Raw genomic sequence first — 14,369 nt, 5'->3', positions numbered from 1 at the left:
GGGGTGGTCTCCCGCGTACCTCAGCATCACCTCACACGTGCTCAGGAATGAGCAGCCGTGGCCGGGGGCGTGGAGGAGGCGGCCCGACTCTCACAGACCCGCGGGGCCCGTGAGCGATGACACGGCTGGGCTGTGCCTGGGATGCCCCGCCTCCAGGCAGGGCTGAACCCCTGCCCTCCTCGGCAGAGATCCCTGTGGCCCCGGGCCGCCGCCTCCTGGTCCCCGGCCCCTCGGACCTCCCTGGGGACGGGCGGCCTGGCGGGTGCTCAGTGACGGCACCTCCCTGCTGTCAGGATGTGCACCACGGCAACGGGACCCAGCAGGCCTTCTACAGCGACCCGAGTGTCCTGTACATCTCCCTGCATCGCTACGACGACGGCAACTTCTTCCCGGGCAGCGGCGCCCCCGACGAGGTGAGGCCTGCGGCTGGGCTCCGGGGGCTTGGCGGGCGCGGGGCACGTGCCAGGCAGAGGCCGGGGCTCCGCCACAGACAAGTGCGCCCGCCGCTGGGTCACACCCCAGAAGGCGGCTGGGACGGGCAGTCTCGTGTGCAGACGTACCCTGGTTGTCCTCTCCGGCACAGCTGCAGGTCACCACGTGCTGCGGGTAGCCCCCAGGGCGAGGGACAAGGGCCGCCCCGCAGCCGCCCCAGGCCAGCCGGGCGGAGCCCCGTGTTCTGTGAGGGCAAGGATGCTCTGTGGTTGGCGCCTGAGGCCCAGCGCACAGGCTCCGCCATGGGGCACTGGCTCAGGCCTCCATCACACCCCCAGTCGAGGGTCTGTGACACGTGCTCGCTCTCTCACTCACATAGGTGGGCGCAGGGCCAGGCGTGGGCTTCAACGTCAACATGGCTTTCACTGGTGGCCTCGACCCCCCGATGGGGGACGTGGAGTACCTGGCGGCCTTCCGGTGAGTGTCCCGGGTCCCGCCCCGCGTGCCCGACTGCTGTCCTTCCCCCCTCACCTTTTTGAGGTGCCAGACCCATGGCGGGGGAGGCTGGGCCATCCCGGGGTGCGCCTGGCAGGGGTGGATGTCTCTGTCCCTTCACTTGGAGGCGTGGTGCTCCAGGGGCTGCCGCGCCAGTCCTCCTTCCGGCCTCAGGCGGCTCCTCAGAGGCTGCCTCCCGACCTTGGTCGCAGTGCTCCAGTCCGTGCCGAGTCCCAAGTCCCCGCCGGGCCCCGACCGTAGGACAGCGGCAGAGACCAGGGCGGGGAGCCGGGAGCTGGGCCACCGGCATTGGGGCCCAGGATCGTGCAGTCTCTGGTGGTGCTTCCAGCAGACCTTCGGTGAGGTGACGGCGCGCATCCCTCCTGGGCTGGTGCTCGGGAGGGCCCCCCACGCACCCCACTTCTTTTGCGTCCCTCCGAGCCGTGAGGATATAGCTGCAGAGTGATTTTCTTAAATTCAGTATTGGCTTCTGTCACCAAATGGTCATTTCTACTTTGATTTGGGTCAGACCAAAGTAATTGCTGCCACCAAGTCTGGACGCTCTGGGGCACGGGTATCCTTGTTCCTTCAACTGGCGGTTTTGACCTTCCCGGCGGACTCGGCCCCGGGAAACAGGGCCCCTGGGTGCTGGCAAGGAGGAGAGTCCTGTTGAGGGGCGTAGCCCGACCAGCCCCCAGCTCCCATTGGAAAACACCAGCGATGCCCCAGAGCCCGCGGAGGCCATGGCGCCCCTGACTTCCCGCTTCATCTCACACGGCGCGTGCGTGCAGGCGTGCGTGTGAGGTGCACGTGTCTTCGGACACGTGTGCACGTGGGCATGTGTTTGTTGGTGTGCACACGGGACTGCGCGTGCGGGTGTGTCTGCAAACGTGTGTCTGCACACACAGGTGTGGGCACGTGGAGTGCACATCTGTCAGAGTTTTGCTGAGGGTTCTGTCTTGCGCTCTGAGGAGACCCTGTGTCGGTCACATGACCCCTTGCAGCATGTGCTCACTCACCTCAAGACGGAGTCCTCACCCACAGGGTCAGGGTGCCTCGGTGATGGCGAGGCCGTGGGCCATCTGCGCAAGCAAGGAGACCGGCCTGTGCCAGCCCCCTTCGGGTCCCCCCTGAACCTCTCTCCTGACCTTGCTGGTTTAATGCCGCTGCTTCTTACTCGATCAGATGTGATTTTGGTGATCGCCTTGCCCGTTGAAGGGAGGACTCCCCCAAACACACAGCATCTGGAAAGTCACTGATATACACGGTTAAATAGCAGCTTCGTGAAACCCGAACCCCCTCAGCATCCCCACTGGGGGAGCTGTCGCTGCTCATGTGTGACGTGGAAGGGTGCTGGGCACCACCTTGTCACCTCCCTCCCAGGAACCAGCTCTCTTAGGAGGCTCCTTTGGAAGTGCCAGCGTCCAGATGCCACTATGAGAAGCGTGAACATTGCCCGAGGCTTGGTGCCACCTGAGGGACCAAGGGGCCCAGCACGGCCAGACTCTGGGCGGGTGGAGAAGGCAGCGCCGTGTAAGCCGGAGTCCAGGCGGTAGGAGCCGCATCTGTCGTCGTCCAGGTCGCGTCTCTGGCTCTGGCTGGGTTGGCCCTTGTGGGTCCAGTGCCCCAGGTGGTGGGGTCCTGGGGTGCAGATCCCTGCACCTTGTTTGGGGGGCTGGGGACGTCCTCCCCCCGACCCTGCACCCCAGCCTTTAAGATGAACCCTTCACTCAGCTGCTGCTGACATCCTGTTTTAATCTCCTGCCAAGTGTGTACATGACGATACCTTATCAAATGCGCTTTTTCAAGCTTAAATCGCTTCTTTGAAAAGGAAAATTGTTCCAGGATTTTTTTTTTTAATATTGATTTTAATGTAAAAGAGCACTTTGAAGTTTATAATTTATGGTTCCCTGGGCATCGATCGCATAGGGGAAGAAGGGTCAGGATCTGTTTTCCCCTTCCTTCCACGCTCCTCCGCCTTTTGCTGGGCCCCAGGGGGACAATGTGGGCCTTAAAGGGAGCACCTCGTTTCGCAGACCTGCTGCTGCCACGTCGCATTTCAGGAGATCAAGCCTGAGATGAAGAAGAGATAAGAAAATTGCCCCTAATGAAACCCAGAAGCAGGCACTTTCTCCTGGGCTGGCAGGCGCATCAGGAAAGGGGGCTTAATTCAAACCAGGGGGCCCGGGCCTTTGAAGTTGGCTGAGGCCCCTCTGCTGGAGGGTGCCGGCGCGTTCCTTAACCCCTCGCTTACCTGCGCCTGGCGACCAAGCGGGTCCACCTGTCAGCCGTGAGGAGATGAACTTGGGGTCCTTCGTGCTTTGAAATCGTAGGATCTAAGTGCTACAGAGTTTATCGAAGATGTCAGTGGGCCTGCTTACCCTCAGGCGGCAGCTCGAGGCTCCCAGTGACTCGAGAGTCGCCTTTAAATTGAGCAACTGGGCAGATCGTCCTGTCCCATGTCCCCTCCCCTCCACCCCACCTCTCAGGCTGGACCTAAAGGTTGAGGCTCTTCTAAGTTTTGTTCTCGTAAGGTGTTTCTTGCCTTTTTTAGGCTGTTCCGTGGCTGTGCTAAGTTGTCCGTAATTCTCATGGCGGGTGTGGTGTGGTGGCACCGATGGTCACCGCTCAGTCTGTTCCGTGAGGTCGCGCCTGAGGGCGGCGTGTCTCCAGGGCCTCTGCGTCTCTTCCCGTGTACGTTTCATCTGAGGACCTTCTGCGGTGATTTTAGAAGCAAAAACTGCCCATGCACCTTCGCTGGCTGCAGTGCCTGGGCGGTGGGCATCGCCGTCGGGGGCCGCCGGGCCAGAGCAGCGGGACTCCGGTCGTTTTTATCTCTGTTCTGATTCTGGCTCTCAGCAGAGTTTAAATACTTGTGGGACAGTCGCTCCAGCCACTGGCCTGGTGACTCTGGTAGGCACGGTGGCTTGGGGCGGCGCTCAAGATGGCACCGCAGAGCACGGAAGCCACCGCAGCCCAGGCACGCCCACCACGGGCGCGGGGCCCCCCAGAGCAGAGCCAGTGCTTGCACAGAGTGCAGAGGAAAAGCTTTTCAACGATCTGACGCTGTGCGCAGACCGCACCTCAGCCGCGCAGGGCGCCCGCCTGCTGCCAGCCTGGCTCCGCCCACTGACCGGCAGGTCCAGCCCTCGACTCCTTGCTGCTGGCGTTCAGCAAGTCGCAAGGCGCCTAGCGTAGCAGCCCGCAGGGTGCGCCACCCGGGCGCCCTGGCACCAGGCACCCACCTCAGGGAGGGAGGTGTATGCACACAGCCAGCTTGTGTGAGCGATGCTTCTGGGGCACCTGGGGTGGGGTGGGGCAGAGAGCAGCTGGGATGCAGGGCGTGGGTCAGCCCTGAACCCCGGTTACCATGGAGGCTTAGGCCCTGTCCCCCAGTTCCCAGCCCCTTCTCTGGCACAGCCCCCTGGGAGGCAGCATCACAGCTTGCCGGCCATGCCAGGCTGTATGCCCCAAGGCTGTGTCATGCATGAGTTTCGTGGGGCCCTGGCAGGGGGATGAATAATTGAAAGGTCATTTCTTTCCAGAAGTCAGAACCAACTGTTGAGTCAATTACAAATGCTCCTTGACTTAGGATGGGGCCGGGTCTCAGTAAACCCCTGGCAAGGTGACTGTGCCTGGCACTTGAAGCCACGTCAGACTCTCCGCTGCTGCAGGGACACAGTGTGGGGACTCCCCAGCGGGACAGTGAAAGTGGATGCGTGTGCGCGTGCGTGTGCGCGCGCCGTCCCACATGACCCGTGGGCCCGCACCCCACCCCCACCCCCCACGAGGCATCAGTGTGTCCCGCCTTCCATTGCGATCGCTTTGGGGCGGTGCCACGCACCTCGCATTGCCAGGGACTCTCGGTGGTCACTGTGTTTAATGAATTCGGCTGTCATTTTGCGGGGAGTCAGGAGTGAGCAGCCGGGCAGCGCTTCAAGGCGGGCCGGAGCCCACCACCTGCGCTTGCGCACACGGCCGCTGCGCCCCCTGAGCGGCGTCTGCGGTGAGGCCAAAGTTCCCCGACGCTTCCAGAACGTGATGACACCGCCTCTCGCCCCAGGAAGCCCCAGGCCCTGCGCCGGGACTGACCCTGCCTGCGGGAAGGCCACGCCCCATCTCGGAGGCGAAGCAAAGGGCATTGGCCGGACCCCTGTCTGCATCCGCCCGCCGGAGGTCCATGACGTCGCTGGGCAGCACCATCCCCACGAGGCCGCGCCGGCTCCGAAGCTCGGCCTTGTGCTTCGTGCGTGCGGGACCTGTGACCCGCGGAGCCGTGCCTTGCGCAGCATGACCGCAGCCCGGTGACGGGGTCTGGGCGGGGGTTGGCCAAGTGGGGGGCCCCAACCCACCCCGTGATTTTGAGTAAAGGGGCACTACCGCGCCTGCGCTGGGCCCACGCGTGCGCGCTCGCCCGCGCCCAGGGCGGTGCGTGGCACAGAGTGCGCCCCGCCCCTTGCGGGCCACATGGCCGGTCCTCAGGCCCTAGTGGACGCCCCACGCCCCTGGAAGCGGCCTTCCTCAGCCTGTTCAGAGGAAACCGAACCGGGCACAGCCTTGCAGAAGTAAAATGGGGTGTTCGAAGCAGCAGCCTCGGTCTTCTGTGCCCCCCAGTGCGACGTTCCAGAGCGGGTTTCTCCGCGGCTCCGTGCGGGTTTTTACGGCGCCGGGCCGCGGGCCGATGCTCTTCTCCAGGAAGCGCCTGTGCGGTCTTTCCGCCTCGGTCCCGTGTGCTCCCTAGACTGGGGGCGCCGGCTGCCTCTGCATCGCGCCAGAGACATATCCCGCCGACCCGCAGCCCACTGAGCTGCACCCACTGACCCCGGATCGCGCAGGGCCCTGACCGCGGGTCCTGCAGAGCGGGGCAGCTACTCGTCACCTTGTGTGCAGCGCTCGGGTTCCTGTCACTCCCGCCTGAAGTCAGGGACTTTGCAGCAGGACCGCAGTGCAGTTTCGTTCCTGAATGGAGTAACGCTGACTTTTGAGCATTTTTGTTTCCTTCGGCTGAAGTTGGTGCTTTATGCAGTTGGCTTTGCCGACTTAAATGGTGAACTTCATTTTGTAATAGAAGCTGAATGAGCAACGACAGGAACTCTCACCACCAGCCCTGCGCCTTCCGCCACGGCGTCCCCAGGGAAGGGGCCTCATCCCTGCTGCACGCATGTGGCCAGGTCCACACGGCCTCTGAAGAGCCTGTGAAGGGGGCCTGAGACTCCAATGAGTTGCTGATTGGTGCTGGGGAGCGGGGGGTCCGCAGAAGCTTGCTGGAGCACCGCAAGAAGTAGGCCATTGAATTGCGGGACCTAGACGGCTCCAGCGAGGGGTCGAGTGATGAGACCAGCACTGGCTCAGGGCGCCCGGGGGTCATCACAGGCCGCCGTCCTCTGCTACTCCAGGGGCACAGCCGGGCACCTGTGATGAAACGCTGGAAGTCAGTGGTGACTTAATTCCAAGTCAGATTAACCGAGCTTCAATGACAGGTGCCACTGCTGAATTTCCAGCTGCGACGTGCAGTTAGAACACAATGCACGTGTTTACAGGACAGGCCGGCAGAGGCTGCAGGCTCTAAGGCAGTGGTTTTGTGTTATGTTTTCTTCCCTATTCAAGTAGGCTTTTTCTTGTTTTCTTAACTAAATTCCTAGATCTCTCAGTGTGTGTCTGATGCTCAAATTTAAGAGGATCATTGGGTTAAGAACACAGTTTTCCTTCTAAAGACCTAGGTGTAGAATTTCCAGTTAACGAACCAGCCGCGTCCTGTCGTGTGAGTGCATATCGGTCATTCTGTCATTCGTTGCCGACGTTGTGGCTCTTGGGGGCAAATGGAAGATACAGGAGGTCTCCCCCGTGGACAGGCAGCCTCTCCCACCTCAGCCACACACGGCTGGGCCCAGTGTGAGGGTGGTGACGCACCCACCTTGAATCGGGGCAATGCCAAGTGAGGGGTGAGCAGTGCCACCCACCTTTGGGGAGGACCGAGGATGGAGCGGTGGCAGCTGGTGCCATGGGGGTTGCAGACCACCTCTCAAATACGCTGCTGGATTACAGTGAAAGGCGCCTTGGCACACCTGGGCCAACCTCCTGACTGCGCGTGAGCCTGCAGATGGAAGCTCCTGTGCAGAGCTCTCGGCCCGCTCACCTGAGGGCAAGGGGCCAGGCGCTATTGGTGGCCTTTCAGCTCTCCTCCACATCTGTGTCTCCATCTGACTGTCGCCTTCTCCTGCCCTTTGCAGAATGGTCGTCATGCCAATAGCAAATGAGTTTGGCCCGGACGTGGTGCTGGTGTCGTCGGGCTTCGACGCCGTGGAGGGCCACCCCACACCCCTGGGCGGCTACAACCTCTCCGCCAAATGTGAGTCGGGTTCGCAGCCTGCCGGAGGCCCGCCTGCACCTTGCTGCTCGGACGGCGTGCTCCGTCCCTCAGGCCTCCCCTCTGCAGGGACCGCAGAAAGAAGCTCCGCTTTGTCTGTCTGACCAAAGGCCTGACATGGAGCTGGGTCCATAGAAAGGCCTGGAAGCCCCTGGCCCTGCCTGGCCACTGCTGCCCAGCACTTTAGGACTCTCTCGGGGCTTCTAGGCGTGACCTTGGGGACTTGTGCGAGGCCCTGGGGGCCCCTCATTCTGACCCTATGGGCGCAGACTTCCAGGGAGAGTCTCCCTCCCCTCACAGGAGCAGTGTGGCTCGCTGGAAGCTGGCCAGCTCCAGCGCAGGGCACCTCAGACCCACCTGCCCCCAGGCCGTGGGACTAGGGACTGAGGAAGTGCCCAGGCAGAGGGCAGTGTGGGCCATGCCCAGCACCCCTCAGCGCCCGGCCCAGGCTGAGCTGCTTCATCCAGACCTTGTGGCAGCCTGGAAGCCAATGTCCCTGTGCCTATTGGACAGACAAAGCCAGGGCTTCGTGGTGCCCGCAGCCACCAGAGGGCGACACCCGGCTGGAGGCCGTGCTGCTGATGGCCAGCCTGAGACGGGCCGCCCACCTGTGTGGCGTGGCTTGCCCGGCTCTCTGACAGCTGTCGGGCGGCCTGGCCGTGGGTGGTGATGATGGGCCCATCCCACCAGGCGTCTTCTGCCGGAGGGAGGGTGACGCGGGTGCAGCGGGGACCGTGGCACTGAGGGAAGCCAGGCATCCTGACGCGGACACGAGGGTCCTGGGGGACACCGGCAACGCTGACGGGAGCCTGAGCGTGCACACGTGTGCCCGGTACCTCCACTGCCCAGGCCTCCGGGACGATTGTGGCCGTGACCTAGCAGCTGCTGACGGCTGCCCGGCCCTGGGCACGCCTGCCTCCCGGCCTCGGTGGTCCCCACGTGAGAGCTGAGGGGCTCCTCCCCATCCCCCAAATAAGATGATTTGTGGCATTATAAAATCAGAGCCTCGAAACCATAATTCCTGCTCTCACAGAGATCAAAAAGAATCCCAGACCAAAATTCTCCGCTGAGTTCACTGCAGCCGCGCCTGGCTTCCATTACGAGCCCAGCGCGCCCGCCCCCCGGGCCTGCAGCGTGACGTAATGCGCTGCGGCCGCTTTGATCGGCCGCCAGGCATCGGTGCCGCGCGCCCGCCCCGCCCGCCCCTCGCATCTCCCGTTCCCGTTGCAGGTTTCGGGTACCTGACGAAGCAGCTGATGGGCTTGGCCGGCGGCCGGATCGTTCTGGCCCTGGAGGGGGGCCACGACCTCACGGCCATTTGCGACGCCTCGGAAGCATGTGTTTCTGCTTTGCTGGGAAACGAGGTAGGTACCGGCAGCCCGTGGCCTGTGTGGGCCGCTCCGCTGGCTCTCGGCTGTGTCCCATGTCCCCTGCGACCCTGCCTTGCAGGCGAGTACACGCAGAGCTACTCGTCCCTGGAAGGAGGAGGCCCAAAGGACTGTCGGGAGCCCTTCCTCTGAAAACAGCAGTCCAGGGCCCTGCCCGCCGAGGGCCCTCACTCTGCGCGCGCGTCCCGGGGGATGGCCACACGCCCAGTTCCCCGACGGTCCAGGGCTGGTTCCTGGAGTGGGGTCACTGTGGGTCTCAGAGGCTGGGCCCACAGGTGACACCAGGGCTGGTTCTGCACTGGGCCCTGCCGAGGCTGCAGGACAAAGTCAGGGAGACACAGTGGTCTGCACTTGGTCAGAGGGTCTGGAGTAAGGGAAGGAACTCGTGAGGGTTCAAGGCGAAGGCCTCTGGGAGAGCTCCTTCCTGGGTGACACGGGGCCGGCCACTCCCCACACTGCTCAGGGCAGGCGGGGAGGTGCGGCCAGTGACGGCGTGTGCAGCCCCCTGAGCGACTTGAGTCCCTGACAAACTGGCCGCAAGCTTCCAGTTTGCACATCCAAGTGTGCTCTTCCTGGATCTTCACATGCACCCCAGGCCTTTGGGTGCGGGGTCACGCTCCTGTGCCCCAACCTCACCACAGGTTCAGCGGTGGGGGCGGGCGAGGTCTCCGGGCATGTGGCATCACACGGGGCCCTGGGAACCGGCCGGTGGGTGCTCAGCGAGCATGCCCTGGTCACAGGCCCCACCGCCTCAGGAAGGCCCTGGGGCCCTGGGGCACAGCACGGCACAGCCCTCCACCACCCCCGGCACTCCCTCATGCATCAGAGGGGGGCCTCTGCGTTCATCCCCCGAGGGTCCGGTCGGGGGCCTTCGTCCCCACATCCACCCTCTTCCCGGTCACCAAGAGCTGAGCGAAGCCCAGCAGCGGCCTTGGCCTGAGGCTCCGGAGGATCGGGCATCCCAGAGAGGCGGCCCTGGCCACTCATGGTGGGGCTGGCTCGGGCCACAGGCCACTCGGGAGGTCAGGGTGTCCAGTCGAGGGGCCGGGAGGGGAGAGGGGCGGCCGGGATGAGCGGCGCTGGGAAGGCCAGGGCGACGGGCCAGGAGGTGCCTGCTGCTGGGTGTGGAGGGGGCACAGCAGTGTGGGCAGGGCCGGTGCGTGGGCGTCGGCCAGCCCAGGGCACCTGCCAAGTCTCACGTATGACACTCATCAGCTCACTGTTCCTGGGGCTCCAAACCATGTCCCCGCAGGAGGCCGAGAGCCGGGAGGGCCTGCCAGGGGCCACCCCGCCAGGGGACAGCCAGCACGGGCCCCGGCACGTGGGCAGGGCTCTGGCCCAACGTGCAGAGCGGGGCTTGGAGCAGGGGCCCAGCCCAGGTTGTGGTTCCTGCACTCAGCAAGCCGCGGCGGGCCACGTGGTGTAGGGAGGTCTCCAGGGACGTGACACAGCACTCTCCTCGGCATGGTGTCGTTCTCTGTGACTCGTGTGAACCAACGGAAGGTTTGCTGTAGGCAAGAGGATGAAGTGTGGTCTGTGCCCTGCTAGGCTCAGGGTGGACAGAGCTGACAGGGTGGCCTTTGATGACAAGTGTCTGGTCTGCACCCGGGCCTGGACCCTAGCCATGCGAGCGGAGCATGAGAACGAGCTAACGTGGGGTTGGACCCTTGGGAGGCTCTTCCTGTGTCCCCCGTGTGAGGTGGCCACGGGAAGAGAGGAGAGCTGGGCGCCCTGGGGTACGGCGCCCGGGGACAGAAGCCGTGGTGTCTGCCCTGCTCTGGGGCCGCTCCTGAGGAGGGTGGCACCCGAGTGAGCAGTGCTAGGCATCAGCGGCCTTGATGGCGGGTGCAGGGGGACCGCAGGACCGGTGGTCTGCGTCCTGGGCCCCCCAGCGGGGAATTTTAACGACGTGCCCAAAGGCACACAGGAGCCCAGGCTTACGCTCCACCGTCCCTCAGGGCCGCTGGCCAGCGACGAGCATGTGGGCAGCGGGCTGGGTGCGGCGGGCACCCCGATGGCCGTTCTCCCCCGACGTCTCGGCCCGTGCGTGGTGTTCGTTTTCCCTGGAGGCACGAGCGGGGCAGAGATGCTGGAGGCTCCCGTGCCCGCTGTGCCGGTTGGCAGTCTGCTTGCCCGTCCCCAAGTGAAGTGCCAGCGGAGCTTTGCGGTGTCTGCAGGTTTCACCTGTCCTTTCTTCACTAGAGTTAAAAGGCAGCTGATTTATATGTTCCAAGGACCCTAAGCGTTTTGATTCTTTTAGCTGGTGATTTTAAAATAACAAAAGAGAACCTCGCTTTCCGCTGGGCCCGTCCTGCTTCCTGGTGCGTTTGCTCTGCCAACAAGAAAGTGTTCTTTTATGCAGACATCAAACAGCAGGAAGCAGCAGCTTTATCAAGGTCTCTTAAAAATCTTTTTAATGCAGGAAAGTCGCATGGACCCCCTCCCCTGCCCCGCGGCCTTTGATGAGGGTTGATATACGGCGTGCTGGACGATTTGGCATGCACGCGGGCGGCCAGCTGTGGCCCGCGCTGCCGACTGGAGACGCGGCTGCAGGGGAGCGGGGAGGCGGAGCGGGCCTGCGAGCCGGGAGCCGAGTCCGAGGGCCGCGCTGATCCCAGGAGCCGCTCACTCTCACAGTTTCAGCTTTGAGTTAGCGGTAGCCATTGGCGACAGGTGACAGAAGTGGTGGGCCATGCGGATGGAGGCGTAGGGCATCCTGCGGGTGGGGTGCCAAGGCGGACCGGTCCGGCTTTCAGCAGAGAGGGCCTCCGGCCTGTCGTTACTCGTGTGACATAAAGGCGGGGTTTTGTTTGGGTCAGTTTTCGATTTAATCGTGGCATTCTAAGGTTGAATGCCACAGTTTCACACACCCCGACTGCCAGACGAGCGTCGGACGTGATGGCACCGGGCACCCCCGGGGACGGGGGCTCTCGGGGACAGGGCGAGCCCCTCTGTCTCATCTTTGTGCTTTGTGAGATGTGGGTGTGGCAGAGCTGAGTGACCGAAAGCAGCTGTGAGGGCGACACAGACAGAGACACAGACGCCAGGTCGACTGCATCTGGGGCCAGTCGGCCAGCCCCCGACTCACACACGTGCTCACGCTCGCCGTCAGGCCCACTGTGGGCCCACGGCGGCCCTGTCTCAGCTGCGCGCAGACCCTGTGGAGCGCCTGTGCGCCTGGTTTAGGCAGAGCGTGGCCTCATGTCTCCATCCTGCCTCCTGGATCTCGGCCGGCGACCTTCAGCAGGTGGCCTTCACCCCGTCCTGCACCCCGTCTCCTCCGCGCCTGGGCATCGGTCACTGGGATGGAGGCGGCAGCGAAGTTCCCCGACCCCCTGGGCAAAGCGGGCTGGCAGAGTTACCTGCGTTGCCTGGCTCGACAGGGGCAGCTCACAAGTGCGTGCAGGATGTCCTTTAGGACCAGGTGTTCTCGGATCTGTCCCCACTCGTGCCGCGGTCTCCCTCGTGTCCGGCGCTGACCGCCAGGTTCCCATGGGCCCCACTGTGTCCAGCACTGACCCCCACGGGCTCCCTCATGTCTGGCGCTGACCGCCACGTGCCCACTGCCTGCCCGGGCACCAAGGAACACCTGAGTTTGTCGTGCTCAGTTGTGCTGCCTTTTTTTTTTAATGCCTCGTCCTTTCCCAAGAGGATTGTGGAGCTACGGAAGTATGACAGGAGGGGTGTCAGGGGGAGACGAGGCAGGCTGGCCCGAGGACGGTCCCAGACGTGGGAGAATGTTCTCTGCGAGTCTCTTCGCTTACGAGCGACTTTCTGAGCATTTGGTTCCTGAGGAAACTGCCACGTTGCACACCAGCTTCCCTTGCGTGTGACGATGGCCTGCCACCCCCCTGCCAAGTATCCAGGCCCAGCAGAGCCTGAGCCAGTTGGGAGTGTGGGCCTTGCGCCTTGGGTGTCATGTTCCCAGTCCCCCCACAGAGAGGAAGAGAGGGGAAGGTGTGCTCACCCTTAGGGAGTCACCTGCCCCCCTGCAGGTGACAGGGACCCGCCGGGGAAGAGCTGGCCTGGGCCTCTCCGGCGGCTCTTCCAAGAAGCATTGCCCCTTCCTGATGCCATTTCTCACCCACGGAGCGTCCATCGCCTGCCGCAGGAACTTCCTGTGTGCGAGGGGACCAGAGCAGCGGGCGGGGCCCCGGGCTGCACCCTGGCTCAGCAGGACAGGTGTCACAGTGCCCCAAGGTGCACGTGCACCTTCTGTTTACCGCGTCTACGGTCTTTAACCTTTTTCAGAATTACCGTGATTTTTAGTCCTCCTGTGATTTATTTTTGCTTTTTAAAAACTGTTGGAAATGGACTCGTTGTGTCTGTAAGCCTCTATTTTTGCTTTTTAAAAACTGTTGGAAATGGACTCGTGTCTGTAAGCCTCTGTGTCTCCACTGGAGACCGTGGGGACAGGCTGCCAGCTTGTCACATGGTCATCGCCACGCTGCAGCCATGCTGCCAGACGCACCTCCGCTCGGGGCCACCCCTCCGCCCAGGCAGGTGATGTGGCCGAAGGAACAGAGTCGGCTTCTCAGAGGCACCCCAGATGCCTGCACAGGGACAGGTCTGGGGAGTGTCCAGCGGCCGCGTGTGCAGTTCCTGAGCAGCCGAGGAAGTGCTCAGGCCACTCGGGATGTGGTGGACGCATTTGTCACAGGTGGGAACTGAAGCCACCGATGGAGTAAGCAGGCGGTGGCCCAGGACCGGGCCCCGGGGGGCCCCTGAGAGCAGCCAGCAGGAAAACAGGAAGAGGCAAAGCTCGCGCTGGAGGACCTTCCCGGGCGGCCGGCGGTGTCCAGGCCCTGGGAGGAAGGCGGGGCCGGGAATCGTGCTGGAGAATCCCCTAGAGAGAGTGGCAAACGCAGCCAGCAAGTAGGGATGCCATGCTGGACAGCACTCGGGGCAGCGAGGGTGGCCGAGGCCCTGGCCTGGCTGCCCGGAGGCGGAGGGCGGGCGGGGTGTGCAGTGCAGGTGGGGCAGGCACAGCTGCAGCCAGTCCCCTTGGACACCTGTCTCCAAGAAGGGAGGATGGCGGCTCCCCTGCCTGGTGGCCGGAACCTGGGCTGCGAGGTGCATGGCGGTTGCCGAGCTGACCGAGCCTGGGCTGGCGACCGTGGCCGGGGCTGCGTGGCTGCCCACGGGGAACGAGAAAGGCTCCCAGGGGCTTGGATGGGGCCAGGCACCTCCGCCACCAGCTTAGTTTTCCTGGCCGTCCCTGTTACTGGCCAAGTAGGGTCTGGCATGTTCTGGAGGCATCAACACAATCTGAGTCAGCTGGGACGCCGTCAGGAGTGTTTCCTTAGGGTGCTGTGGCCTCTGGACCCTGCTCGTTGGGGCTGGGGGCTCCTCCCAACTGCAGAGTGGGACATGTGGACAGCTGCGCCTCTGAAGTAAACACAGCAGAGAGAGGGGTCACTCCCAGGGAATGTGTTCACTCACGCTTGCAAGGTGACGTCAGAGTGTTCGTCCCACGGCCCCCAAACCTCAGCAGTACTGGCGTTCCCACGTGTGACCTCTGCCAGCCCAGGTGGAGCAGCGCCATGGAGCAGAGTGGACGGTCACCCCTCACCACCCAGGCTGAGCGCCTCTTCGTGCGCCTGTGGTGACGCTCACATCTTTCCTTCGCTTTCCTGTTAGGCCATGTTTTTCCTATTTATTCAGGGGCGGGGGGGCGGGAAATGGGG

At 63.5% G+C, this 14,369-nt stretch overlaps 1 protein-coding gene across 1 annotated transcript in view; it reads left to right on the top strand.

Moving 5' to 3' along the window:
- Positions 1-14,369, top strand: part of HDAC4 (histone deacetylase 4) — a 201,808-nt gene that overhangs the window by 182,702 nt on the left and 4,737 nt on the right. The window contains exons 21-24 of the mRNA XM_015587825.2: positions 294-413; positions 812-909; positions 7,158-7,276; positions 8,525-8,658. Of these exons, the coding sequence (XP_015443311.1) occupies positions 294-413; positions 812-909; positions 7,158-7,276; positions 8,525-8,658 (471 nt within the window). The remainder of the gene's footprint in view (positions 1-293; positions 414-811; positions 910-7,157; positions 7,277-8,524; positions 8,659-14,369) is intronic.

The sequence above is a fragment of the Pteropus alecto genome, unplaced genomic scaffold (genome assembly GCF_000325575.1).
Source record: "Pteropus alecto unplaced genomic scaffold, ASM32557v1 scaffold143, whole genome shotgun sequence".
Lineage (NCBI taxonomy): Eukaryota > Metazoa > Chordata > Mammalia > Chiroptera > Pteropodidae > Pteropus > Pteropus alecto.
This window is presented reverse-complemented; position numbering and strand designations above follow the sequence as displayed.